Source organism: Leptomonas pyrrhocoris, assembly GCF_001293395.1.
Source record: "Leptomonas pyrrhocoris isolate H10 chromosome Unknown, whole genome shotgun sequence".
Classification (NCBI taxonomy): domain Eukaryota; phylum Euglenozoa; class Kinetoplastea; order Trypanosomatida; family Trypanosomatidae; genus Leptomonas; species Leptomonas pyrrhocoris.
This window is the reverse complement of record NW_015438362.1, coordinates 717,674-742,901: the sequence shown is the minus strand read 5'-3', so window position 1 is coordinate 742,901 and position 25,228 is coordinate 717,674. Positions and strand designations below refer to the sequence as shown.

Sequence of the window (25,228 nt, the reverse complement as noted above, 5' to 3'; positions counted from 1 at the left end):
GCGCGAGCTGTGCCCAGCGTGGAGTTGTGCTTATAGAGTTACCAGCACTGTATCGGTTTCTTGCGCTTCTCTGTGTTCTGCCTGTGCGTTCAATGAGTCGCACATTCGGCAAGATCGCGGGGCCCAGTCCTGTTCTCAGCAAACGAGAAGGCGATGCTGACACAAGCAAGACGGAGCAAGCGATCGTCAAGGATGTGTTGCGCCAGCTGCCCTCTCTCAACAAACATTCTCCATCTCCGCCTGCGGCAGACACGCGCGGCGCAAGGGCGGCGGAAACTGCAGCGGGTGCGAACTCATCCCTCTCCTCATCGCATCACATTTCGCACTCCGACCTTGTCGACACACTTGGCGCCGATGACGAGGAACTGCTGCTGCAGGAGTTGTTGAGCATCACGGCCGGCGCGGCACCGTTTGTGTCTAGTAAAACTGCGGCAGCCTCGGCAGATGCAGTGACGTCCTCCAACACTGGCCAAGGAGACGCACCATCGCCAGTACATGCAGTGTCTTCCTCCACTATGTCAGAGAAGGAGAACAAGACGAATCCAGCTGATAGCAAAGCCAGTTCTACCACCGCCTCATCCGCTGAAGTAGGGCGGAACAGCAAGCAAACACTCAATAACGCCACGCGCGAGACTCCAACACAAATTGCGAAGCCGTCAGCAGCTGGCTCCCCAACAACGGCCATCGCAGCGAACAAAAAGAAGAGCGCCTTCACCTCTAGAGAAGAACAAGATATTCTCGACGCCATCCTCACCGCGGTAGACGACCAGCAGTCGAGTGTGAGCGGCGACCTCACCAGTTCCAAACCCACATCAGCGGCTCAGGAAAGTGCAAGGAAGCAGCCGCAGAGGGATGAGGAGCAGGATGCCGTCGATCGGGTGCTAGAGGAGGCGAAGCTGCTTGCCACCTCCACCGTGCTATGCGAGACACAGCGGGGAGAGTTGGTGCTGCACATCCACGAACACGTAGCCCTGCGTCGTCAGTTGACGGAACTGAACAAGACGATCGGCGCGCCAACCTGCGTGGCCCTCACCGAAGCGGCACCGCAACGAACCAACAATCCATCTTCCTCGTCACATGCAAGACCCTCGAGCTCGGCGAAATCGAGTTCGCTCGCGGTGGCGGTGGGCACGAACCTTGGCGCCGTCGCGCTCTTCGACCAGCGGTGGAGCCTCCTTGGCCTCTGCGGCTCGGTTGAAGCGAGCGTGGTGCACGTACGTGGCGCCGTCGTCTCCTTGTCCCTCTCTGCTACAACCTCATCAGACGAGACAAATGAGGAGCCAACCGCGGCCACCGGTCACGCGACGGGCGTCTGCATTCTCTGGTCTCTCAACTCATTTTCCCCGCTCCGGATCATCAAAGATGAGTGCACCGTGCCCGTGCTGCGCCTCCAGCACCTCCATCGCGACACAACCCGATTTCTCATGTTAGCGAGCAACGGGGCAGTGAAGTTGTTTCAGTTGTGGAAAGTCATGTCGAAGCATGTGCTGCGCTCCACGACCTTAACCGCCACCGCCGCGGCGACCCCGATCAGTGACGTGGACGCGCTGCCGTATCCTAGCAGTTTCTACATGCGCAACCTGCCAAAGATTAAGGACCATCTACCCGCGGCAGCGACGGGGTGGAACACCGACAACGGCATCCCGTGGCTTCTCGCACCGCCGCCTCTCCCGTCCGCCACGGCCGGTGCGGCGGGTGTGTCACGCACCCGCTGGTCTACCGTAGCGGATAAACACCTCGTGGCGGCCGTGAGCAACGACGCGGTGCTGATTTACATCGTGGAGGCCGGCCTGCAGGGGGCGGTGACCGGTGTGGCGCGGCACACCCACCCGCCCTCGTCGGCCCTGAGCAACGAGCTCGTCCGCTTTGTGCCGATGGAGCAAGAAGGCGTCGCCCCACGCGTGCTGCTCTGTGTCTCGTGGAACACGGAAATTGAGCTGCTCTTCCTCAACCTGCGGCTACCCGACACCGGCTCGTCCGTCGCTGGCGCGAGCGGAAGCGCGTCCGACCCGCTCGCGCAAGGGGTGGAAAGAATTGCGCTGCTGCGGCTGGCGGCGCCGCTGTTGCAGATGGTGCCGTTAGCCGGCTGCAGCGTGTTGTTGCTGGACCAAAACAAAGACGCCCAGTTGATGGATGCGTCGGTGGCGGTGATGGTGGAGCGCCATCACTTCGCCTCACTGGAGTACGTCACTTTTGTGAGTCGGCTCTGCGGGACGAAGTACCACGGCACTCTGGCATCCAATCAATCAGCAGCATTGCTGCTCGGCAAAGGGGGCCACGCCTACGGCATCTCTCTCTACTCCTGGCGAGAGCGGCTGACGACGTTGGTGGCGCGCCGCAAGTTTGCGGAGGCGCTGGACCTGGCGAAGGGCTTTGCAGAGGAGGTGGCGTTGTCCATGGTGGGCTTGAGCAGCAACACTGCACAGCGGCGCCGCGATCTGCATCAGTACATGGAGCGCATTCTCTTCGCCTACCTGGAGAGTACGCTGAGCGACAGCACTCCATCCTCTGCCGCGTCAGAGAATGCCGCCGATTCGCTACTCGATGTTCTACAGGGCGTCGCCGCCTACTGTAGTACGGTCGATGCCTTGGATCTGCTCTACGGCCCCATCACCCGCACATTGCAGCAGCGCGGTTTGCTGTCCTACCTTCTCTATGCGTTGGAGGGCACCATGCGCCACGGCATCATCACCTACATGCCGGAGCCGCTGATTGAGCGCTTCATCGATTTCTTTTTGCGTGAGAGCGAACTCGCGGCGCTGGAAGTGGCGCTGGGGGTTCGCCCGTCTCAGCAACGCCAGGCGGCCATCCCTCATAAGCAAAGCGCATCTCCCACCGTGGCATCCGCTGGTCGACTGGGGTCTCCGGATGTTGCCTTGTCAGGCAAAGACCGCGCAGAGCTGGCGCTGATGTGTCTCGATGCCGGCTTACCCAACCTGCTGCGCCTCGCACGAGAACACAAGCTGCTGCGGCTGAGTGTCACCATCATGTCGTATCGTCAACAGCAGTACGTGGAGGCGCTTGCCTACGCACTGGACGAAGAGGAGGGTGAGGCAGAGGAGGAAAGAGCAGCGAGCGCAGACACCATAAAAGCATTTGCAGGCTCCACCAGTGCGTCAGTGGCGGTCGACCTCGTGGAGTACACGTTAAAAGACTGCGCGTTACTTCCAGGCGCCGACATTCCAGCAAACGAGCAGCGACCCGCCAAGAAGGCGCTTCTTGAGTTTCTCCTGCAGACCAACACGCAAGGTCAGCACAACCTGCTGCGCTTCCTGCAGCGGTGGCCACAACACGCCGTCCGTGTGCTTCTCTTTGCCCTGTCCGACGAGGGTCTGTGCAGTCCGTGGGGGAGCAGCAGAGACGGCTTTTGCCGCACCCAGTTCGTGTCAAGTGTCTTCTTTCTCCTCACAGGCGGAACGCGCACGCAACCACGGCCGTGGAAAAGCGGAAGTGAAGAAAGGACATATGGCCGGCAAGAGAGCAAACCTGTCAACCTGTTCTTGATAGACGATGAGGCGTTGGCGCGTACACCCGGACTGCGGAAGCTGTGTGCGGCTGAGCTGGCGGAGCGCAGCTTTCCTCCTTACGACGTGGTGCACACCTTTCTGTCGGACGCCGCCTTCTTCGACGAGCTCTTTCTCGCCGACGGAGAGAACGGTGAAGTCGGAGGGAAAAACGCGGCTGACGGCTTCTCTGTGCCCGTGTCCACCCCCTCCATGGTGCGCTTCGATGTGTGGATGGACTTGGTCCTTCAAGATGCACTGTACATGTTCCAAAACGCGCAGACGGCGGAGGAGCGGCGAGCACTACAGGAGCGATTAATGAGCGTCATGGCACCGCCATTTATTCCGCAAGAGCGCATTGCCGTCTTCCAGCCGGACTTCACGCGGCTTCGCATGGCTCGCTGCCTTGCAGCCCTTTTCTGTAAAGAGCAGCGTTACACCGAGGCGATTCGGTGCTACATTGACCCGGCCCAAAACAGTGTCGACCCCAGCTTGCAGCGCGACGTCTTTGGCATGCTGCGCAGCGAGATGCAGCGCCTGCAGGACCTCAAGACACGCACCGCCAACGCGGCCGAGCAGCTGAGCGCAAGTCGGCGGTTTGAGAGCGACACACTTGACGGTACCGAAATGGACGACAACAACGTCCCTGCGTCACCGTCTTCCGGGGCGGGTCGCCACACCTCGAATTCCGCGATGGAACCTCTTCTCACCAGCTCCTCCTCCCTCACCACCACCGCCGCAGCCACAAGTGCGATAGATGCAGCCATTAAGGCGTTGCAGCGAGGCGTGATGAGTCAGGTGGAGGCGCTCGTCCGCATTGACGCCACGGCGCTTGCGCAGTTCATCTTTGACTATCTGCCCTCCAACCACCGCGAGGTAATGCGTCTCCTCCGCGGCTCCAGCGCGGCCTTTCTCGACTACCTTGACGAACTCATCGCGCAGGGCGACCCGACTGTGGCGAACGATATCAATTTGCAGAACACGTACATCGAGCTGCTCTGTGCCCACGCGCCGGACAGGGTCTTTGCGCACCTGCAGGAGAAAGGGAGCTCTATCACGTACGACGTGCAGCTGGCGCTTCGTGCCGTGCGCAAGTACCACATCGCTGACGCTTCAATTTACCTGCTGGAAAAGACGATGATGATTCAGGAGGCCATGACGGTCATGGTGAGCGCAACACGTGCCGCGCTGGCGAACGTGCGAGAGGAGGTAATAGCGCAATTGACGGCGGAGACGGACAGCCACGCCACTGCAAAGCAGGAGGCGCTGAAGCACTCCTTTGCTTCCGCCTCCACGGTCAGCGCCGCAGCCAACGCAGCTTCTACGAGCACCACCACCACCACTGCAGTGAACACAGTCGCAGTTGCCGCAGGAGGGAAGAATCCAACGGCAGCACACAGCGCATCGTCCGGTGCCATCCCCGACTTTTTGATGGATGCGACAGCGGTGCGTGGCGCCGCAACGCTGCTGCGCCTCATCACCATTGGCAAAACTCTCTGCCAAAAGTATCAGGTGGACCGGCTCTCAGGGGACGGTGGGGCCGCCGGAGGTGCGGGAAGTCCGTTTGCGCAGAACCCAGAGTACTGGTTTCGCCTCCTGGACGTCTTCATGGTGCCGCGCCGTCTCCTGTGTCAGGTCGTAACGAAAGATGAGCAGCTGCAGTCTGGGAGTGGCGGCGGCGCCGACGAGGGCAACCGTCATGAAGACGCGACGATGGTAGTGGACGGAACCGGCATGCAAAGTGAGCTGGAGATTGCCGCCAACTGCGCTGCTGCTGAAGCGCGGAGCGACAGTCCGCGGAGCGGTCGTGATGGCCGCCGCAGCGCGTCTTCGCCACTTCTGAGCGGCGCTGAGTATCGTTTACCGCGACTGACGCGGCCCCTCACGCCGCACCAGCGGAAGATGATCGCGGCGCTGGTGTCAGTTTACACGCAGTGCACCTCCGACGTGCTGCGTGGAATGATGAACTCGCTGGACCTCTCCGTGGTGGTGGATAAGGTGGTGCAAGACAACAAAGAGGAGGCGTTTCGGCCTTTCAAGCCGGTCATACTGGACATGATGGCGTCGCTGAGCTTCGAACTGGAGGCGAACCGCCTGTGCGAGTCCGCCACCGAGAGCGACGTCATGTCGCTAGGGCGGGAGCTCTACCAGAAGCTGAACACCGGCATTGTCACGCTGTCCGACAGCTGTGCGCTGTGTCACGTCCACCTCAGTGAGCCGCCCCCGGCGTTCGCCATGGAGGCGACACTCACGCCTGCCGCAGTGGCGCCGGCATCGTCGCCGTCGTCGGCGGTGTCCGTGTACATGTGCGGCCACGCCTATCACACGCTGTGCTCGCAGCACGTCATGAACGCGGCGCCGCAGCAGCAGGGAGGCGGCTGCTACGTGTGCGCGCAGCAACGCTTTCTATCAACGCAGCCAGGTACGGGTGTCGCTGGCGTACAGCACGGCAGCGGCGGCGGCGTTGTCGGTGCGGGTGCAAGCGAGGGTCCGGCAACCACATCGTTAGGAAACCGCAGTGCGCGACAACCTGCCTCGGTCGACATTGCCCGCACCCAGCGCCGTGTGCGGCAGACGAAGGTGAAGATTGACCACACGGAGGACCTGTACCCGTTGCTGAAGTCCTACTTGACGTGGGGCGACTCAGCGCCGTCGACGCCCGCCGGCAACGACAGCGCTGCGGCTGCGGCTGTGGCCGCGACGGCGAGTGGTGGCCCTTCCCAGGTGGCTGCGGAAGCCGGGAGTTGGGTGCTGGCACCGTCTCCGCGAGTACCGGCAGCCATTGGCGATTTGGCCACCTCCAGCCAAGGCGCAGCACGAGTCACCGCGACCGGCGCGGGGTCAAAAGGCTTCGACGTGGAGACGCTCACGGATGCGGAGATACTGGAGCTCTTTGGGACGCTCTAAGGCGTGGATCGTCCCTGGGAGAAGGAAAACGTTGGACCTAGTACGCGCTTTCCGCGTTGCTCTCCCGACGGATGGTTTATGTGAAGCAGCTGCCTGCACACATCTTACGTTTTTAATTATTGCGTTTTGCTTCGTTATTCTCTTTTTTTTTTCCATGCAGGAAATCAAAGTAAATTTCTTCAGAAAAATCTGGTGACGCTGATTCACACTTAATGTTGGTGTGACTCCGTTTCTATCCCAACCGCTGATTTCGTTTTTTCTCTCTCTGTGTCAATTACGACTTTGCTGATGACGGTGCAAACATCTTTTAAGGGCAAACGAAATATACGGTGTCAAAGCTGTGATGATTCTGCTTTACGTTCTCTTCCTTTCCTCTTCCACTTCCTCTTCGCCTGGTCAATGTCAAAAACGGTCTTTGCTGTGGCTGTTCATGTTGCTGCGTTTCCCCTTCCACCCATCGTGCGCAGCAAGAAGAAAAGGAAAACGAAAAAAAAATGAAGCGACTTGATGGCCGTCAGTCAACCGAGACGGTTCGTGCCATCCACGTCGTGACAAACGTGCTGGCCAACTGCCACAGCAGCGCCTGCGTCGAGATTGGGCAAACACGTGTGCTGTGTGGTGTCCGCCCGCCGCAGCAGCTCGTGCAAGAGTACCGGGGCACCCGAGGCCGCGTCAGCTGTCAGCTGCACCGCACCTCCGCCTCCTCTTCCGCCGTTGCGGAGGACAACTCGGCTGATCGCGACATGGCGCTGGCGTTGGAGGGGGTAGCAGAGCAGGCGGTGGTGCTGGAGCGCATTCCGCAGCTTCTGGTCGAGGTGCTGATCGAAGTCGTGCACGACGACGGCGCCTTGTGGGACGCCGCGACCACTGCGCTCTCCGCTGCCCTCACCGCCGGCGGCGTGGAGCTGTACGACACCTTCACGGCCTGCAGCGCAGCGGTGCGAGCAGACGGCGCCATTGTGGCTGATTTGACGCGGGAGGAGGAGGCGGCCGCGACGGCGCGCGTGGTGGTGTGCGGTGGAGTCTCCCTGGGCGGTTTGTACTATGTGTGCCACCAAGGCGCGTGTGAGGCGGCGACGATGGGACAGCTGGTGCAGGCTGCCACGAAGGGGATGCAGGTGCGCAAGGCTCTGCTGCTCGAGCAGATCCGCAACCAGTGACGCGAAGAGTAAAAAAGATCTGTTGCCCCGGTTGGGAGGGAAAAAGAACAGTTTGACTTGCTAACCATCTTTCGTGTAATCCATTTCAAGTTCTTTTCTTCTTTTCCATTTGAGAAGGAAACGTAGGAAAAGGTTCGATTGCTGCCGGTATTGCGACCATTTTCTGCGGAAAACGTCCAAAAATCGGTTTCCAGAGACTGCCGTTGGGGTTAGATGCACACTTCTCTACTGCACTGTCGCAGGCATTTTGCTCAATCGAGTATCGACGGCTGCTCTCCTTCTTGTGCAATGTCCCCTCCACACTTTAGCCCCTCCCTTTCTCTGCTCCTTTGCTTAGTGTTCGACGAGGCGGATCTCGTCCCGGCTATTTTGTGACGCGCGCACAGCGCTGGACAGCAATGACGAACCGCACAACATCCAATCCTGAAAATGGCGACTCCACCGCCGTGGTCATGACGGAGAAGCTTATCATTGAGCAGTGTAAAAAGCACGATGGCTACTCCACGCCGGAGCTGAACGAGAGGCTCTATCTCCACCACTTTGGCTTCTCACGGTTGACGGGCCTTCAAGCGTTCACCGGGTGCACCGTCCTCTATCTCAGCCACAACGCTTTGAGTCGGCTCGATGGGCTGGCAGCGCTGACGCAGCTCGATTCTCTGTACCTCTCCTGCAACGCCCTCACCGGTCTAGAGAGTCTGCCGTCGCTGCCGGCGCTGCGCACACTTGACGTGGCAGAAAACCAGATCACGAGCATCAACGGTGTGGACAACGCAGCTCCGCAGTTGCAGACGCTGCTGGCTGGTCGCAATCGCCTTGCCCGGCTTACCGGTCTGCAGCGCTGCACCGCGCTTCTCTCGCTAGATCTTTCCCACAACGTGTTGGAGGACGAAGAAAAGGTCGACGCAGGTTTGCGACCACTGCGCCAGACCCTCCGCACGCTGCTTCTGCAGGGTAACGAGCTGTGCCGAAGTGCGCGGCATTACCGCAAGCGCTGGATCGCCGCATTCCCCGCGCTGAAGTTTTTAGACGAGTACCCCGTGTTTGACGAGGAGCGGGAGCGTGCGGTGGCCTTCGCACGCGGTGGCACCGTGGCGGAGGAGGACGCTCGGCAGGCGCAGAAGGCCCGCGTGGAGGCGGAGACGGAGACACAGTTCCGCTACTACGGTGACTTTCGCGATGCGAACCGGCAGGCGCGACAGCGTGATGGCCCGACACGTACGCCGACGGCTTATTTCCTGGCTCACTCGACCACGCGGTCAACGGCGCCACCAGCGGAGGAGATGGAGGAGGAGGCAGAAGTGTACATTCCTCCGACGGCTGCCAGCGCGGCGGTGCACGCCGATCCGTCGGGGGAGTAGGCGTTCGACTGCGGCGTCTCGGTCTTTTTCAACTTTCATTCTTTTTACTGTGTGCAGCAGCAGCAGCAGCAGCCGTCGCGCAGCTTCACGATGTAAACTAGTACTCTGTGATTCAAAACAAAGAAACGTAGACAGACAAGAAAAAGACACGTTTGGGGATTAAAGGGTTGTTGGCACCGCCCGCGGCTGGTGTTCTGTCCCGAGGTTTTGCTCCTTCAGTGATGTACTGCAATAGGGATTTATTTGCTTCCTTCCATAAATGCGCCTTTATTTCGCACGTGTCCTCATTCTCTTTTGCATTTGCCTTTGCATCGTTAAACGGCGGAGTACGTAGTGGTCAGTGGCGTCCGTTTGGTCTTTCTTGTCGGTGGATTTACGATCCTTTTCTTCACGAAGATTTGTGTTAACACACCACTGAACAAACTGCCGCTTCTTCTTCTTTTTTGTTACAGAGACGAGGTCCTTTTTGGTTTGTTTTCATCAACGACCGCAATGTAGGCAGCAGCCGCGTTACACTTCGCAAGTGCTCGGCTCCAAAACAAACAAGAAGTATCGAAAGAGCACACAGAGACCAGTTTCACTTTTCTTTTTTAAATAACCGGCACAGGCGCCAGCGTCTCCGTCACTTCTACGTCCGCTCGCAAGGCGAACTCGATCGGCCCCATGACCATCACGTTCTTCTGCGCCGTGTTTTTGAACTGTAACGTGTGGGCCATGTACGGTGCACAGATTACGGCGGCGCCTGTGATCATCTGCAATACAATCGGCGGCGCCATCGCCGCCTACTGCATCCTCACCTTCCTGACGGTGGCCCGTATTGAGGAGAAGTCGGGGCGTGTTCTCCAATCCACGACCTACCGCCTCGCGCTCATGACGACGTTGTTCACCTGTTTGTTGGTCGTCTGCATTATGATTCTCATGTTGTGTCTCATGAACTTCAAGAGTCTTTTTCTATCGTCGCAGCTCAACGGCATCATGGGCGGCTTCTGCTCCGTTTTCATGCTCAGCTCCCCGCTCGGCATGGCGAAGGACATCATCAAGAGCAAAAACGCGGAGTCCCTGCAGCCCGTGACGGTGGCATCGGCAACGGTGAACAGCATCCTGTGGACCCTGTACGGCGTGCTGAGGCTGGACATCTACATCGCGCTGCCAAACGCGCTGTGCACGCTGGCCTGCTTCTTTCAGATCTTCCTGCTCATGCGGTACGGCCGCCACCCGTCCATGTTGTTGACGGTGATGATGGGGGAGCCGACCATGCACACCGACGCCACCGTGGCGGAGACGGAGATGATGTCGAGAAAGCTCACCATTGTGCTTCCGCGTCGAAGGGAGCAATACTCGCTGCGGTTTCAGCAAAAGAAGATAAGAGGAAGAAAAGGAAAAAGGGGAAAAACATGAGGCGAAGATATTGCGATGGAGCAACAACGGAAAAGACGGAAACGTGTATAGAAGCGAATAACGGCAATGCACAGATTCTGGCGGTGTATACGAAGGTGGGGTGGAGCCGCGGCGCACCCGCAAGTTCCTTGAGAGCAGTGTTGACGAGGTTGGGGGGAAGGCGTTCTCGAGAGGAACGCAGTTCGTGGCGGTCTACGGTGCTTACGAATCCTGCGCAGCAACAGAACACTACAGCTCCTGAAACTGCCAGTGCGCTGCACAACTTCTCAGAATGCAAAATAGATGACAGAAGGCACTCAGAAAAAAGGAAGAAGAAAAGGAGAATGTAGAAGAATTGGGGAATCGGTGAGATGCATCCATCGGAGGGCTTCTTCTTGGGTTCTGCGGATCCAGAGAAGGAGAGAAAGAAAGTCGCACGGTGGGCTTAACGATATCGATTGAAAAACCGAAAGGAGAGCCGCAGAGTTTTTGTTGTTGTTATGTGTACGGATAGGTTCGCCGCCGCATATACTGGCCCCACCCAGAAGAAAAAGAAAAGCTGTGGACTGCGGCAGAGCTTGCAGCGGCGGAGACGCCTTCTCAATTTCCTTCAGAACTCGAGAACGTTGCGGTGTCGCACTGCGCAGGGTGCTGTGGAGCACCAAGTTCGCAACAGTAAAGAGGAAACTCAGGCATGTAAATGAAGCACGCACGATAAAACGGTAAGAGTACAAAAAAGGCACGCGTATTTTTAGAGTGACGTAAAATGCCCACATGTGCGGCGGCATCTTCAGAACACGGGCACGGGTGCATACTCCCGCTCCGTCTTCACGACTTCCCGCAAGGCGAACTCGATCGGCCCCATGACCATCACGTTCTTCTGCGCCGTGTTTTTGAACTGTAACGTGTGGGCCATGTACGGTGCACAGATTACGGCGGCGCCTGTGATCATCTGCAATACAATCGGCGGCGCCATCGCCGCCTACTGCATCCTCACCTTCCTGACGGTGGCCCGTATTGAGGAGAAGTCGGGGCGTGTTCTCCAATCCACGACCTACCGCCTCGCGCTCATGACGACGTTGTTCACCTGTTTGTTGGTCGTCTGCATTATGATTCTCATGTTGTGTCTCATGAACTTCAAGAGTCTTTTTCTATCGTCGCAGCTCAACGGCATCATGGGCGGCTTCTGCTCCGTTTTCATGCTCAGCTCCCCGCTCGGCATGGCGAAGGACATCATCAAGAGCAAAAACGCGGAGTCCCTGCAGCCCGTGACGGTGGCATCGGCAACGGTGAACAGCATCCTGTGGACCCTGTACGGCGTGCTGAGGCTGGACATCTACATCGCGCTGCCAAACGCGCTGTGCACGCTGGCCTGCTTCTTTCAGATCTTCCTGCTCATGCGGTACGGCCGCCACCCGTCAATGTTCACCATGGTGATGACGGGAGAGCCAGACAAGCACACGGAGGCCACCGTGGCGCACACAGAAATGACGCCCAGAAGCCCGACCATCGCTTTCCTCGTTTACGCTTCGGGAAGAAATAAGTAAATAATAAAGAAATGTGAATCTCGTTTGCTCCAGAAGAGAGAAGGAGCAGCAAAGCCAACTGATAGCTCTCGACGAATCAACTGCGTGATGCGGTAGAAGGTCCTAAAACGATATCGACTCGATTGCGAAGCGATGAAAGAAAATCAAGATTGGAAAGGGGAAAAGAAAATATGTCTGCGCTCTGTCAACAGCGGTGGGTGAAAAATCAAGTGAGACCCAACACCATGTTTCCTCAAACACGGTGTGAGCGCGAGGTCGCAGTGGAAACCAAGATGAAGAAAAAAGAGAGCGATAAAGGTGATGTAGAGACGCTTGCGACTGCAGCAATCATAAACATGCGCAGTCGGAGCCACACACCACGAGAAAAGGAAAAGGACAGCAATGGAAAGTGCATCAAAAGCGACGGAGGTGATGTATGTGTAGGAACCTGCGTGTTGGAGAGCGATACAGATGTAAAAACAAAGAAAGTGTTGTGTCTTTGTGATCGATGGTGTGCGCGACGCAACAAAACGTGTGTTCCATGCAGCAACAAGGAAAGGCGAAGACCCCAGAAAGAGAAGATGAATACTGTAGGAGAGCACAACGTTCAAGAGAGAGATATAAATCAGACAGAAAGGCAGCGGACAGGACGCAGCAGAAGTGACGCAGAAAAGATTCTTCTAAACGGGAAAGGAAAAGCTAGGAGGAGTATACAACTACAAGCGCCCGCCACGCGCTCGACGTACACACACACGCGCGCACACACACATACACACAAAAGGACACAGATGCTGTTAGAGAAGGTTTCCTCGAATGTAGTGCAGCGAAAAGGGGGAGAAAGAAGGAGGAAAACAGGGCATAGCGGTAATAAACTTCATATCGGAGAGGATGGATTGCATTGTACGGAGAAGGTGTGAAGCTGTCAGCCGCGAATCCACGTATCCACCCGAATATATACAACCCAGGAGGATGGCGAGAAGCGAAGAGAAAACCCTTCCTTAAAAAAGTAGCTTCGCACGTGGTAAGAGCTCCTTGCCCGCACCTCCCCCCGTCGAATTCGGGCGATCCAACGACATTCAGGGCTCATCAGCTCAGCGCGATTGACAGGCAGTTGCGTACCAATCGATTTGACCATGCCATCTACGCTCGTACCAGTTCACAGATTCGTGCATTTTCTTTTCCTTTTATTCTTTTGTTTTTCCTTCCATCCTCTCGTTTCCTCGCTAGAGAATCGGATAGAGAGAAAGTGGGTCGCCACGGCCAACCAATGTTGCACAGCGTGCACAGAAGCACCAACCAAAAGCCAAAATAACGTTTCGACAACAAAATCACAGAGAAGATGATTTTTGCTCACCTTACGCGAGGCGGTTCCCCGTGAGGCACCCCCAGACGCCCCCCACTCCCCCCAAAAGCACACGGAACACCACGCAACGCAACAAAGAAGCGACAGCTGACATTACAACGAGGTCGTCAGTCGTACGTTCACGCTGCTTCTGTGCTTCTCTTCGCCCGCCCGGCGTAAAACCGCTCAGGGATGCAGCACACGGACTAACAAGGGATTGACAACAATGAATGAAAGCACACCCAAAAAAAGAAGAAATATTTACGAGAAACGCAACTACACCAACAAATATAGTTCAAGAATACGACAAATAGCATATGGCTTCATTGTCGAACGTAGCGGATGCTTAGTTTTCTTTTTTTTTTGAAGTAGTCGTGCAATCCACAAGCACCACCTATCCACAAATCCATTAAGTAGAAGTAGTAAAAAAAGGAAGAAAGGAAACATACAGAAACGGAGGCAGAACAGTTTAAAGAAATCAGAAGACAAGCGAAGAACAGCAGTCCCGAAAAACAACATACATGTGCCACCAAAAGAAAAAGAAGAAGAGAAATAGAGGCAACAATGATCAAAAGAAGTGTCTTTATCCTCGTTCTTTAAACAAACCAAATAAAAAAAGCTTGGAAACAGTAATGATAAAGTAAGCAACAAAACAGGATCACAATAATAATAATAGGAACACTTTGATTTTCTTTAAAAAGTGTGGATGATGAGATACAAGAAAAGGACAATTCTTCTTTTCACTAACAAAACGAAAAAGAAGAGTCAATTATTTACATGTTCTAGCGCCGTCACTCCATCAGATCAAAACAAGAGCAGTAGTTGCCCATGTGACTCACCACGAGACGGCATTCACGCCACGGCACCTCGGTGCGCTGCAAGTACGACAGCGCCGCCACGTTTTCCATGGTACACGCACCGAGCGAAATGTGCGGGACGTAATTCTCATGGCTGCTCTTCGACAGGAAAGACAGGAGCCAATCCGAGGTGGTGGTGTTGCTGTCGGCAGGGAACTTCGTGTTGAAGGAGCGCTTCGCCACATCGTTGGAGGCCACCTTCACGTGAAACGGCTCCAGCTCGCGCACCAGCGTCTCGTGCAGCCACATGAGCTCTGGTGAGCGCTCTACCTTGATGTTCGGCAGGCGCACGGTAAGCCCGTCGTCCGTCTTCGCGAAGGTCGGCCCATCCGCGATACCGTCCAGTACCAGAGTCTCCTTTGCCTCCGTCATCCTTTCGCGAAATTTAACCCAGGTGTCGCGAACAAGCTCGCGGACCGTCTTCAAGTCGAGCGCGCGGACGCAGAGCTGCACCACGGTGCAGTGCGCATAGCCGTAGTTTTTGCGGCTCCTCTTTTCCGTGAGAGGGGCGAGTGTGTAGCCAAACGAGCCCTCTTCCAGATCGTCGTCTGGGTCAACCGGGCAGAGCGTAGAGGACAGCGGCAGCGCCACGGTGTCGAAGCCGGAGCTGATTAAGCACACGTTAAGGGCCAAGAAAGACATCTCCCGTCGGATTACGTGTATTTTTCTTTGTTGTTGTGTAGGTGATTCTGATTGGAGCTTGTGCCTTCGCGCAGCCACGCCTAAATGCAAGTTACGTAAAAAGAAAAAAGAGGTAGAAAAGATTGTCAAATAAATGGTAAAAGGCAACGGTTCAAATTGAACTTAGTCAACCGCCGTCCAACGTAAGTTTCGCTTTTGTCCAATTCACAGAAATGTTCTACGTTCTGAGACAACAACAATACAAAAATAATAATAAAAAAGAGACCCGCACAGTCTTAGCAACGTAGCCGCGGAGAAAGGAAACAAAAGGGTACTCGTAAATAAACAAGCAAACAAAAAAATGCACCACGCACCGTTTTCTTGCTGTGCGAAGTCTTCACCCAAACCACCACCGCAGCTACCGAGACACAAGAATCTAAAAACAACGCACCGATATCAACAAGAAAAATGTGGAGTCTCTAAAAAAAAAAAGAAGTTAGCAGATAGTACAAAATGTTTGCAACGAAAAGGTGGTGATGATCGACAACAATAGAAAAAGTGTTGCGTGTCAACTGCGGAATAACGGCTTTAAAAAAAAAGAGAACAGCAGTATTATTACGGATTACACATCAAGAGTGGAAGTGACAGATGAGAGACGCTTTTGAACGATAAAAATCTTTTTTTTTTCGTTTACAGCGTTACTCTTCTCGCAAGTGAGGAAATCGTTTCTACCAACGAGTAGAAGAGCTTCCGTTGACTATCTGTGCGGTCACCTAGTATGCGGAAGATAGAGTTTCTACAGAAATCCCACGAGCATATATCCTTTTTGTGTGTGTGTGTGTGTGTGTTTGGATACCGGGGGGAGAGAGGGAGATAGACTGCGACGAGGGAAATGAGACTGTGCACAATTTCAGTGCCTTGCCCGCGTAAGACAATATATATATATATATATATTTAATAACAAGAGAGAACGAGAATCAAATAAAGAGAGGGATATTGTGTTAGAACAACAGGAAAAAAGAAACGACACTTAAAGCCAGAAGAGAAGAAACAAAAAGAGAGATAAAACCGTACAAAGCAGGACAAGGAAACACAAAAATAAAACTGTTGAGTGACGTACAAACTCACTCAAAGCAGTTTAAAGGCGAGGGAGAAAAAAGAGAGACCCGATCACCTTTGAAGTCTACCAAAGAAGTGATGGGCAGACAAGAGGAAAGCAAAAGAAAGATACAAGGTCGAAGTTCCTTTTCTCGTACTTCTAAACGTGTAGTGGGTGTGCGTATTGGAAGTATGCCCAAATCGGGAGAGCGCTTCTCGTAATCGACGCAATAGGTGGTACTGTAATTCCTTTTACAGTAGAAAGCAGACGAACAAAAGAAGGGGGAAGTGAGGTGAGTTGTGTGGTCTTTTTGTTTTGTTTTCCTTTTTAATGGCGGGGGAAAGGTAATGCGCGAAGAGACATAAAAGATCACACGTGAACACACAGTTCATGCCGTTTTACGCAGTCGCATCTCTGGGAAACACTTTGGTGTCCGAGCAGCATCGTGTGCTCAACGCGCTCTACTCGTTACCATCGGCCAGAAGTGGAGCGCGACACGCGGAGCTTTACTATTATTAGCTAGCTAGTTTTAGTATATATGCATTTTTTGCGCTGAAAGGTCAACACAAAGCACACATTTGACGTGGCGCAAGAAGGTTTGGGGCCTGTAGCCCACAACAAGCACAAGGTGGAACAGAAGAAAGAGAAACTGAAAGAGAAAAAAGAAGCGTTTTAAGCGTACAAAAAACAACTGAATGTGATGAATATCAATAAAGGTGAGAAACGAGGAAAAAGAGCTGCGCCGGCAAATCGATTGTGTGCAAGTTGTGTGTGTGTGTGCGTGTGTGTCTGTCTGTCAAGTCGTGTCCATCGAAGCAACAGCTGCGAAGAAGATTTCAGCTCCAAAGTGTTGCCCATGGTCCTTTTCACTTTGAAGCCGCCTCTTCCGCCGCGTCGTCGGGAAGCGCTTCCGTCTCGGCGGTGTCCATGGACTTGGACGAGGCGTCCTTGACAGACTCGTACTCCTTCACTCTCAGTTCCAGCTCTGCGACGCGAGTCTTATACGCGGCTGCCTCCGCCTCCGCCTTTTCCGCGCGTCGCAGCAACCGCTCCACTGGCAGCAGTGCATCGTTGATCTGCTGTGGCGTCTGCCCCGCGTTCGTCGACGACGGTGCGAGCGGGGGAGCAAAACGTGTGCGCTCGACCAACTCCTGCGCCTCGTCGACGTCGCGGTCGATGAGGGCGTGATCGAGCAGCGTCGCCACCACGTCCTCGACGGGATGTAGGCTCGGCAGGGGGGCACGCAAGTACCAGCGCACCTTGGGCGGCAGGACCTTCTGCACCTCACGAAGATGAGAGAACTCGTTTAAGTCGCGTTGCAGGTCACCGTACTCGGTCTCTTGGAGAAGGAGCAGCTGGCGTCGTGCGGCGCGGCGTAGAATGACACGGCGGCGCAGCAACGCTTCGGCCTGCTCCAATAGCCGAGGCCGTTCGAGGATCATCGAGAGGCGATTTAACACCAATTCGATCGCGCCAATTTCTCGCCGGGTGTTTTTCACGATGTTGCGGAGGTGCGTCACGTGTGCCACGAGAAACCGCACACACTTCAGCTGCCGCGTCATCTCTGCCTGGTACGTCTTCACAATGGCCTCGGCGGTGTCCCTGTCCTGCTCCGCGCTTGCCAAAAACGCTTGAAGCGCCTGAGTGTGCTCGCCGGCGGCGAAGCTGTTTTCGTGGTCTTCCTCCTCCGCTACGAGCTGAAGCAGCTTGGTGAGTTGTTTGGCAATGCGGATCAGAAGTGTTTCCTTGGCGGCAAGCTGGGTATCGCACATGAGCGGTGAGTTATCGATGCTGACGCCGTGTGCACCGTCGCCGTCCGACGCGAGCAGCGAGGTCAATGACGGCTCCAGCTCCGTGAGCAGTGGAAATCGCTCCGCCATGCCCGACGTGGAGGCGCTGAGCACAGTGCTCTCCACTGCTCCTCCAGCTGCAGCAACTGTCGTTGTGTTCAACGAAGGAAAGCTGTCAGAGGACGACTTTAGCTGCTGAAGGTGTTTCCTCTGGTTTGCCAGCGCCGTCATGCACTCAGCGAACTCTCTCTCTAGCAGTTGCCTGTGTAGCGGTAATGGCTTGCACAGTGCCAGGCGAGCGTGCGCCACGTTGCGCAGTCTCTCCTCCGTCGTGCACACCGCCATCTCCGTTGCGCTGGTTGGTGTGAAAGGCGTCAGCGGCCGGGTCAACTGGTGTGGTCGGTGCGTCCCCGAGTAGGCCTCGAGCCACTCCAGCTGCAGCGCCTCCACGAGCACCACAGAGGTGTCCGCGTCACACAACACAAGCAGTACATCTTCGTCCAGCAACACGGCAGCGCCATCGAGCGGGGACATTGTTGTGTAGTCGAAGAGCTCCAGCAAGGGGGCCTTGTGCGTGACCGCCGAAGATGGTGGAGTGATGGACTCTTCACATGAAGGCTGGGCGGACGCGTCGTCTGCCGCTGGCTGCGGCGTGGCGTGTGGCAGCGGCTTTGCAATCGCGGCGAGGCGCGTCAACAGTTGCTGTGCGGTGAAGTGAGTCCTTGGGGCGGACGGGACTAAGTTGGGTGAGGAGTTGACGGACTGCACCCGCAGCGACGACTGTGCGGTGGCGTTGAAGGACGTGGAGGATGTTGTGGCGTTCCCAAAGGGGGAGCGCAGGGGCGAGCCGGTCACCGCCGCGGCGGCCGTGACCGGCTCGCACAGGTGGTACGGCACCCGTGTGCCGACGAAGGCGAAGATGAGCTGCACGGTAATATCGCTCATCTTTCGTTCGTGGTTTTTTTTTTGTCTCGAGACAATATAACCGAATATCAAAACGTATGGGACACCGAAAACGAGCTCTCAATGAATAAAGCACCAGGGATTATTGGTTTCCACCTTTCTCTCGCCGTGCCTCGCCTGCGCGGAGCGTGCGTGGTGGTGCACGTGAGACGAGCCGGTTCTCGCACGCTTCCGTTCCACGAGAAAAAGATCACCGTGGGACCCTAAAGTGACGCGCCGAAAAGAAACGAGAATAGGGGTGGTGCGCGGGATCCACACCAGCAACAACACAAAGAAAAAGACGAGAGATAAAGCGAGTAGGCTTTGAAGGCGTTGGGAACAACGTTGGCGCAGTCAAACACGGTGACGACAGCGCAATGCCACCTGAAACGAAAAAGAAAGGCAGAAAAAATGCTGGGTACTTGGGAGTGATAAAATCGCACACGACAAGAGAGAAAGAGAGCTTCAAAAGACAAAAGAAAAGCAGAGCTAGTCAAAACAGCAGAAATCGAATTTTGTGGCGTGAAAGGGTACGGCAGAAGCAACACAAGCAAGAGAGAGAGACGCAGAACGCAAATAAAAGAGTAAAAAAGAGGATACAAATTCAGTAGAAAAAATGACAGTAAAAGGGAGGAGTAATAATCTTTATCGGACCGGGAAGCTGTGGCTGTGATGGATTGGTGGTATTTTAGCGAGACACAAAGGATGAAAAGCAAAGCTATAAAACGAAGTAGAAACTGAGGGAGAAGAACGGCCAATACCTTTCTTCGACAGCAACTGCAGCGGTTGCCTTCCACACGCACAGTTTCGTATAACAAGAGCGTGCACGCTCTCTGCTCCACAGCGTGTAGGTATGTATGTGTATAAATGCACTTCGGATGCCCAACCAAACAACAACAGAACACGACGTGACACTTCTCTCTGCTTCTTCAGAAGATGCTCAGTATTCGCAGTGACGCAAGACAGGCAACTCCGCCGCCACAACGATGATCTTTTTCAGCGTGGTACTACCGGTTTATAGACGCGGAAAAGGAAAAAGAATTGTGAGCCGCCGCGCTACCCCCACTATTTCCTTTTACTTCCCCTGTCAACCACGGGGACACTCAACTCACCACTCACACGACGCAGCCCCTCTGGTAAAAGAGAAACAGAGGCGCTGAGGGTATAGATCGATGTCGCGTAGCGACTGTGTGATGATGTAGAGGGTTGTCGAACTGTATTACTGTGACACATGATTGCGGGGAAAAGAAATTATAATAGTAAAAAAGAAAACAGAGGAATGAAAGCGGGGGTTGAGAAAAAACAGAAAGAGGGAGAGAGGGAACAGTGGAAAACGAAGTTGAGCCATCTGACAGTCGAAAGGAGGAGACGAAAGTTGATGGGCGTTAAGGCGACCACCGCGGCAAAGATATAGAAGTAGAATGGGTGTACGACGAACGCATTCAGCTTCTGAAAACAAATGAAGGTGGCACCATTTAAAGGACCGAAGTAGACCGAGTCCTTAAGGAGTTTTAGAAACTTCGTTTCCACTTTTTTTTTGTTCTTGTAGAGCTTCGCTGTCCGTGGCTTCCCAGAAATGAGTGTGGTGCTTCCCTGTATGCAAACGCTACCCGTATAGGTAATAATCAAATGAGCCAATAATAATAATAATATAGACGTCTCTCTTCATGTGAAAAAGAAACGATTACCTTTACATCAGCGCACAGGCAAACTGCTGCCCTTGACCGGCAACGCGCGTGGGTATCGAGGTACCGTAGACGTCAAGCACCTCCAGCTGCGGTAGTACAGCGCGCATCTCACCGACCGTCGTCAACCGTTGACAACGCGTGAAATACACGCGTTGAAGCGCGGTGCACTTCAGCAGGCCGCGGATGCCGGCGTCGCGCACGTCCGTCAACTCCAAATGCAGCTCCGTCAGCCGTTGAAGGCGACCAAGTGTGTTCACGTCAGACAAGTACCGGCACTCCGCGCACGAGAGGAACTGAAGAGAGCGACAATCGCCAATACCCTCAAAACCGTGGTTCGTCACCTGCACGCGTTCGATGCTCAGGGCACGCAACTTTCTCAGCACTGCCAAACAGTTCACGTCCGTCACATTGCGGCACTCAGACAGCCGTAGCACCTCCAACGAAACACACGCACTCGCGGCGCGGACGCCGTCGTTGTCGACAGAAGACTGCGCGAGAAAGAGCTCCCTCAGCGCGTATAGCTTCCCAATACCGGGTAGGGACTGTATGCCGACGCACTTCGACAAATCAAGCGACGTGACACTGGTGAAGTGAGCACACAGGTGGGCAAACATGGCATCGTTTGGCGAGCTGCGGCGGAGAACGAGGCGAAGCACCCGCGCCGAGTCTCCAACGGCGTCACCCGACACCCGCGCCACCAGAGCCGCATCCGCCCCACAGGACGCTCCGCGCTGATGGGGCGGGTACGGGCGGGCACCGACGGCGTGTGCGGTGCGCGGTCGCGGCGTCGCGGGCGGCTGTGGCACGTACTGCTGCAGCACCTCATCGAGGCGGGATACAGACTTAGTCGCTCCTGGGCCGTTGTGCTGCCCACGTCCACCACCGTTCTCCCCCGCCTCGTCGTCTCCCGCGTCTCCTTCGATGTTCACGTTAAGTCGCGCGCGCCGCTGCGCCTCCGCGACGATGAAACCGACGCCGACGTTGCTGCGGTGTGCCGCGATGGAGATGCGGTCGGCGTAGAGGACACGCAGCTGGGGGAAGTTTTTTATGATTCCCTCCAGTCGCGCTACGCGGCTGCAACCATTTAAATGTAGCACCTGGACAGAGGGGAAGCACAGCGTGTCTGCTACTGCAGTTGGAGGTGTTGGTGCTGTAGCCTCGGATGGCGTGTTTGGCGACGAAGGCGCGGAGGTGGTGGAGAAAAGCAGCGGCGGCGACAGCCCTGAAATGGTTGGGGGCGTTATTGCGTACAGCGAGGTCAGCGACGAAGACGCGCTTCTCGCGGCGCGGTGACCTTCACCGTCGCCAGCGTGGAGGCTGCCCTGCCTACCAGCGCGGCTGCCTACAGCGGTCATGGCCGCGTTCAGCTCCAGCAAGGAGCGCACCGCGGACAACGAGTCCAGCCGCGTGATGGCGCTGCAGCGTTGCAAGGACAGGAAGCGGAGCTTGCGACACCGGCTGAGGTGCACCAGCTGCTCATCCGTCACGCCAGTCGACTCAACATCCAGATACTCTAGCAGCGGCAGCTTGGCCGAAAATTTGAGGGAGGTGATTTTCGCGCAGCAGCACAGACTCAGCAGGCGCAGCGCACTCGCGGAGGGTAAGTGCCGGTCCGTCTCCGCTTCCGTCACGCTGGTGCTACCGAGGTGCAACCAACGCAAGGAAGACATCTTGTGCAGAAACGAGAGCTCTTGTACAGCGCTGCACTGGGAAAGGTTGAGGTAGCGCAACTCGGTGCACTCTGCAATGCCGCGCAGTCCTTCATCGGTAATGGCAGTCTGCGAGAGGTTCAGCGAAAGCAGACGCTGTGCCCACCGGCTGCTTGGACCGATCACCGCAGCTAGAGACGTGAGACAGCGACACGAGGCCAAATCAAGCCGCTGCAGACTCGGCATACAGCTCAACATGGCGCAGCCGTGATTCGTGATGAGGTTGTCCCGCGCATTGAGTACGCGCAGGCTGGTCAGCTCCTTCAGCGCGTCCAGCTCCGTCAACTGGCGCAGCGAGTGCACATCTAACTCCACTAGCTTGTCGAGCAGGCCGATGTGTTGCATATTCACGTTCGACAGAAGCGTGCGCGGCACAAAAAGCTTCTCCAGGGTGTGGCGCAGCGGGGCGAGGAAACTGAGATCGGTGATGTTGCGGCACTCGTCGAGTACGAGCTGCCGCAGCGCGGGCAACGCGCCGAGCGAGAGCACGTCGACGTCCGCGATGGAGAGACCGTGCAGGCTGAGGGACTGCAGCTGGCTGAGCCGTTGCAGCGGCTCCAGGGAGCGGACGCCGCGGCAGCGATGCAGCATGAGGCACTCAAGCGACGTGCACGTGGTGATGGCCTGCAAGAAAGTCTCGTGCAGCGGGGTGTGGAGAATGTGCAAGCAGCGTAGGCGGCGCAGAGAGCCAAGGGATCGGACACCGGAGAGATACCAGTTGGTCACCTCGCGGCGGAACTCCGCCGCAGCAGTGGTTGCGGATGAGCCTGCATTGTTTTCTTGACTTCCGGAAGTATGATCGCCCGGTGTGGGGGGTATACCGTAACGGAGAGGGCTTGTCCTTTCCCTTGTATGTGCAAGCGCACCGCCCTTCGATTCGCTGCCGCTTTTACGTAAAATCGAGTCGATGCATCGCAGCGTCACCTCCTGCGACGTTGAACAGGAAATGATGGACAGCGAGAGCAAGTCAACCGAAGTCGAGATGCACTGCAGAAAATCCTCGGAAAAGACGCAGTATTCAAACTGTAGCTCTTTAATAAAAAGCGACTGTTGCACCTTCTTGAACGCAGGCAGTTGTGCCGGATGCATGTGGTGCAGTCGCAGTGAAACACCGTAGTAACGTGAGAGCCACCACGCGCCGAGGGTGGCGAAGTGCAACGCCGCATCGGACTTGCACACGATGCTCACACAGAGCGAGAGCTCCGCGGCGGCGCCGAGCCAGCACTCCTGCAGGCAGCCGCGATCTCGCACATCGGCAGCAAACGGTGCATTTGATTTCATCGACAGACTCACCGCCTGCGTAGAGACTGGCACCACTCGATCCACACCAACGGACGGATAATGATGACTAGAGAACGGACTAACACCTTGCAGCGGCTCGAATCCGTGTATGTAAAAAGGTGCAAGATGCACCCCGTTGCCGCCGCCGCTGCCGTCGGTGCTCGTGAGGGGGGTATAGGGCTCCTCGCAGACGCTCCGCTCGTCTTCCCCTGCCCACCCGTTGCCCACTTCATCCTCCTCCACGACCAGGCCACTGGTGCCCTTATAGGGGCCATTGTACACACCAGGCCCGCAGGCGCCCACATCGCCGTCTGCTTCGAACGGGTCAGGCCCCCATGCTTCCCCGCCCTCGTTGCGAACGCCTGCCGCTCCACCTCTACCCCCACCACCGTCCCATGCGGATCTACCCATTTCCGTAGAAAATGGGGTGACTTGGTAGCCATCCAACAGAAAGCCGCCATTGTTTTCGTTTCGTTCGACGTACAGGCGGAGAAACGGGTTCGCGGCTGCAAGCGCTAGCGGGGCCGAGTTTGGCATGTAGTCCAGCACCGGCTGAAAGATGTAAGGCGGAGGTCGCCAGGACCGCTTTTCATTGATCGTAACGAACGAGGACGACGTGCGCTGGCTGCTGATGTGCCGGTCGTACGAGTGCACGGACCGCGTTGACCCCAAGTCCTTGCTCAACGTCGAGTCCATGTTGTCTACAGCAAACCAGGAAAAACAAAAAAGCAACAGACACGAAGAGAAAGCGTGACGCGACACAACGCATTACTGGGCCAAAACGGACGAAAAAAAAAAGGGTGAGGCGTTAAGGTAGAGTTTTAAGGTAAGACGAAGAAGGCTGGAACAGGGAAAACAGAACACGAAGCCGATAAGCGGAGGCCAGAGAAACCAAGAAGAAGAAATGATGGAACAGATAAGGCACGATAACGGGTTTGTGTTTGTTTAAGAAAGGAACGAGGAGGGGGGGGGGAGGAAGGGGGGAAGGTCCGCAGGATTGGAGAACAAATACAAAAACTGTCGGGGAAAAAAAAAGAAAGGCTTGCTGTAGAGATCGAGAACGCAAAGCGGTGTTGTGGTTTTAAGTGTCGAAAACACGAATCGTGAAGGATTATTATTATTAGCAAAGTCAAAAATGACGCAGTACGACAAGAAACACGGTATCCAACGAGAAAAAAAGACGAAGGAGCAAAACAAACAATAAAAGAAGTCAGCGGAAGAACCGTCGCGAGTGCCAGAAACAAGTCCGCAGGGTGCCCAAGTTCTGGGAAAATGGATTTGGTGTGATGCTTCCCTTTCAAGAACACAAAACGTGCTGCAAAAGTGAGACAACCGGAGCAAAGAGAAGATGCGCGTATGCAAACACACAAAAACACACGCACCTCAAACTTTGCTGTGTGATGGGGAAGAGAGAAAATCAACTTTTTTTCTCTTTCGAGAGAGTTTTCCCTCGAAGGGAGAGAAAACGAAAGAGGACGGAAGAACCTGAGTCGAATCGAATCCAACTTTTCCTCTCTCTCCCGTGCTCTTTGGTGAGGGAGAAAGGGAGGAGATTAGGATTTCGAGGAAGACCACGCGGGAGGTGGACCGAGAAGGAGAAACGATAGAGAGAGAGAGAGAGGTAAACGAGAAAATATACCGGAAAGGAGAGACAGCTCAGAATGAGTCATCCTGCGAATAGTCATATTTTGACATCGGGGAGGAACGTGGTTAATATTTTTTTCTATGTTGCCTGTTTCCTCAGGGGAAGCGTCACAGGTACATTTCCTTTGCTCTCCACTCCTCGTTGAACGCTGTTTCTGATTCTCCGAGTCGAGCATCACACGCTATTGACAGACACGATGGTAATGTGTATGATTCTCATTTCATTCCCTTTTCGAGGGACGCCATACACAGACCGCGCACCCAACGGTGCTTTCTCAACGAAGAACAGCGGAAGCAGAAGGAAGGCCCATTCATTATTTTTCATTTTCCCTCTTTTTTTTTTAAGCAGCACGTGCAGATCATCGGCAGGCAATAGCGTCAATACGAAGACGAAAGAAAAGGAAAGAAATAAAGATAACACGGG

The 25,228-nt window shown here is 55.4% G+C and overlaps 8 protein-coding genes across 9 annotated transcripts; 5 read left to right on the top strand and 3 right to left on the bottom strand.

Annotated features, from left to right (window-relative positions):
• Positions 1-92: 92 nt before the first annotated feature.
• Positions 93-6,410, top strand: ABB37_03901 (hypothetical protein; the record flags this gene model as incomplete). The annotated part of the gene is made up of 1 exon (XM_015801377.1): positions 93-6,410. One exon carries the CDS (start codon positions 93-95, stop codon positions 6,408-6,410), a length of 6,318 nt encoding a protein of 2,105 aa, XP_015659997.1.
• A 466-nt stretch (positions 6,411-6,876) lies between these two features.
• Positions 6,877-7,570, top strand: ABB37_03900 (putative exosome-associated protein 4; the record flags this gene model as incomplete). The annotated part of the gene is made up of 1 exon (XM_015801376.1): positions 6,877-7,570. Exon 1 carries the CDS (start codon positions 6,905-6,907, stop codon positions 7,568-7,570), a length of 666 nt encoding a protein of 221 aa, XP_015659996.1. The 5' UTR covers positions 6,877-6,904.
• Positions 7,571-7,906: 336 nt separating this feature from the next.
• ABB37_03899 (hypothetical protein) lies at positions 7,907-8,928 on the top strand (the record flags this gene model as incomplete). Of its 2 annotated transcripts, none has more annotated exons than XM_015801375.1 (1): positions 7,907-8,928. In XM_015801375.1, exon 1 carries the CDS (start codon positions 7,969-7,971, stop codon positions 8,926-8,928), a length of 960 nt encoding a protein of 319 aa, XP_015659995.1. In that variant the 5' UTR covers positions 7,907-7,968. The 2 variants fall into 2 exon arrangements, with proteins under 2 accessions (XP_015659995.1, XP_015659994.1); XM_015801374.1 differs by having other exon boundaries at positions 7,956-8,928.
• A 663-nt stretch (positions 8,929-9,591) lies between these two features.
• ABB37_03898 (hypothetical protein) lies at positions 9,592-10,326 on the top strand (the record flags this gene model as incomplete). Its single annotated transcript, XM_015801373.1, has 1 exon — positions 9,592-10,326. One exon carries the CDS (start codon positions 9,592-9,594, stop codon positions 10,324-10,326), a length of 735 nt encoding a protein of 244 aa, XP_015659993.1.
• An 842-nt stretch (positions 10,327-11,168) lies between these two features.
• Positions 11,169-11,852, top strand: ABB37_03897 (hypothetical protein; the record flags this gene model as incomplete). Its single annotated transcript, XM_015801372.1, has 1 exon — positions 11,169-11,852. The coding sequence occupies one exon, from the start codon at positions 11,169-11,171 to the stop codon at positions 11,850-11,852; it is 684 nt and encodes a 227-aa protein (XP_015659992.1).
• Positions 11,853-13,964: 2,112 nt separating this feature from the next.
• ABB37_03896 (hypothetical protein) lies at positions 13,965-16,000 on the bottom strand (the record flags this gene model as incomplete). The annotated part of the gene is made up of 1 exon (XM_015801371.1): positions 13,965-16,000. Exon 1 carries the CDS (start codon positions 14,670-14,672, stop codon positions 13,965-13,967), a length of 708 nt encoding a protein of 235 aa, XP_015659991.1. The 5' UTR covers positions 14,673-16,000.
• A 281-nt stretch (positions 16,001-16,281) lies between these two features.
• On the bottom strand, positions 16,282-19,706 carry ABB37_03895 (hypothetical protein). Its single transcript, XM_015801370.1, has one exon. It carries the CDS (start codon positions 18,483-18,485, stop codon positions 16,617-16,619), a length of 1,869 nt encoding a protein of 622 aa, XP_015659990.1. The 5' UTR covers positions 18,486-19,706; the 3' UTR covers positions 16,282-16,616.
• Positions 19,707-20,172: 466 nt separating this feature from the next.
• Positions 20,173-24,689, bottom strand: ABB37_03894 (hypothetical protein; the record flags this gene model as incomplete). Its single annotated transcript, XM_015801369.1, has 1 exon — positions 20,173-24,689. Exon 1 carries the CDS (start codon positions 23,854-23,856, stop codon positions 20,173-20,175), a length of 3,684 nt encoding a protein of 1,227 aa, XP_015659989.1. The 5' UTR covers positions 23,857-24,689.
• Positions 24,690-25,228: the final 539 nt, after the last annotated feature.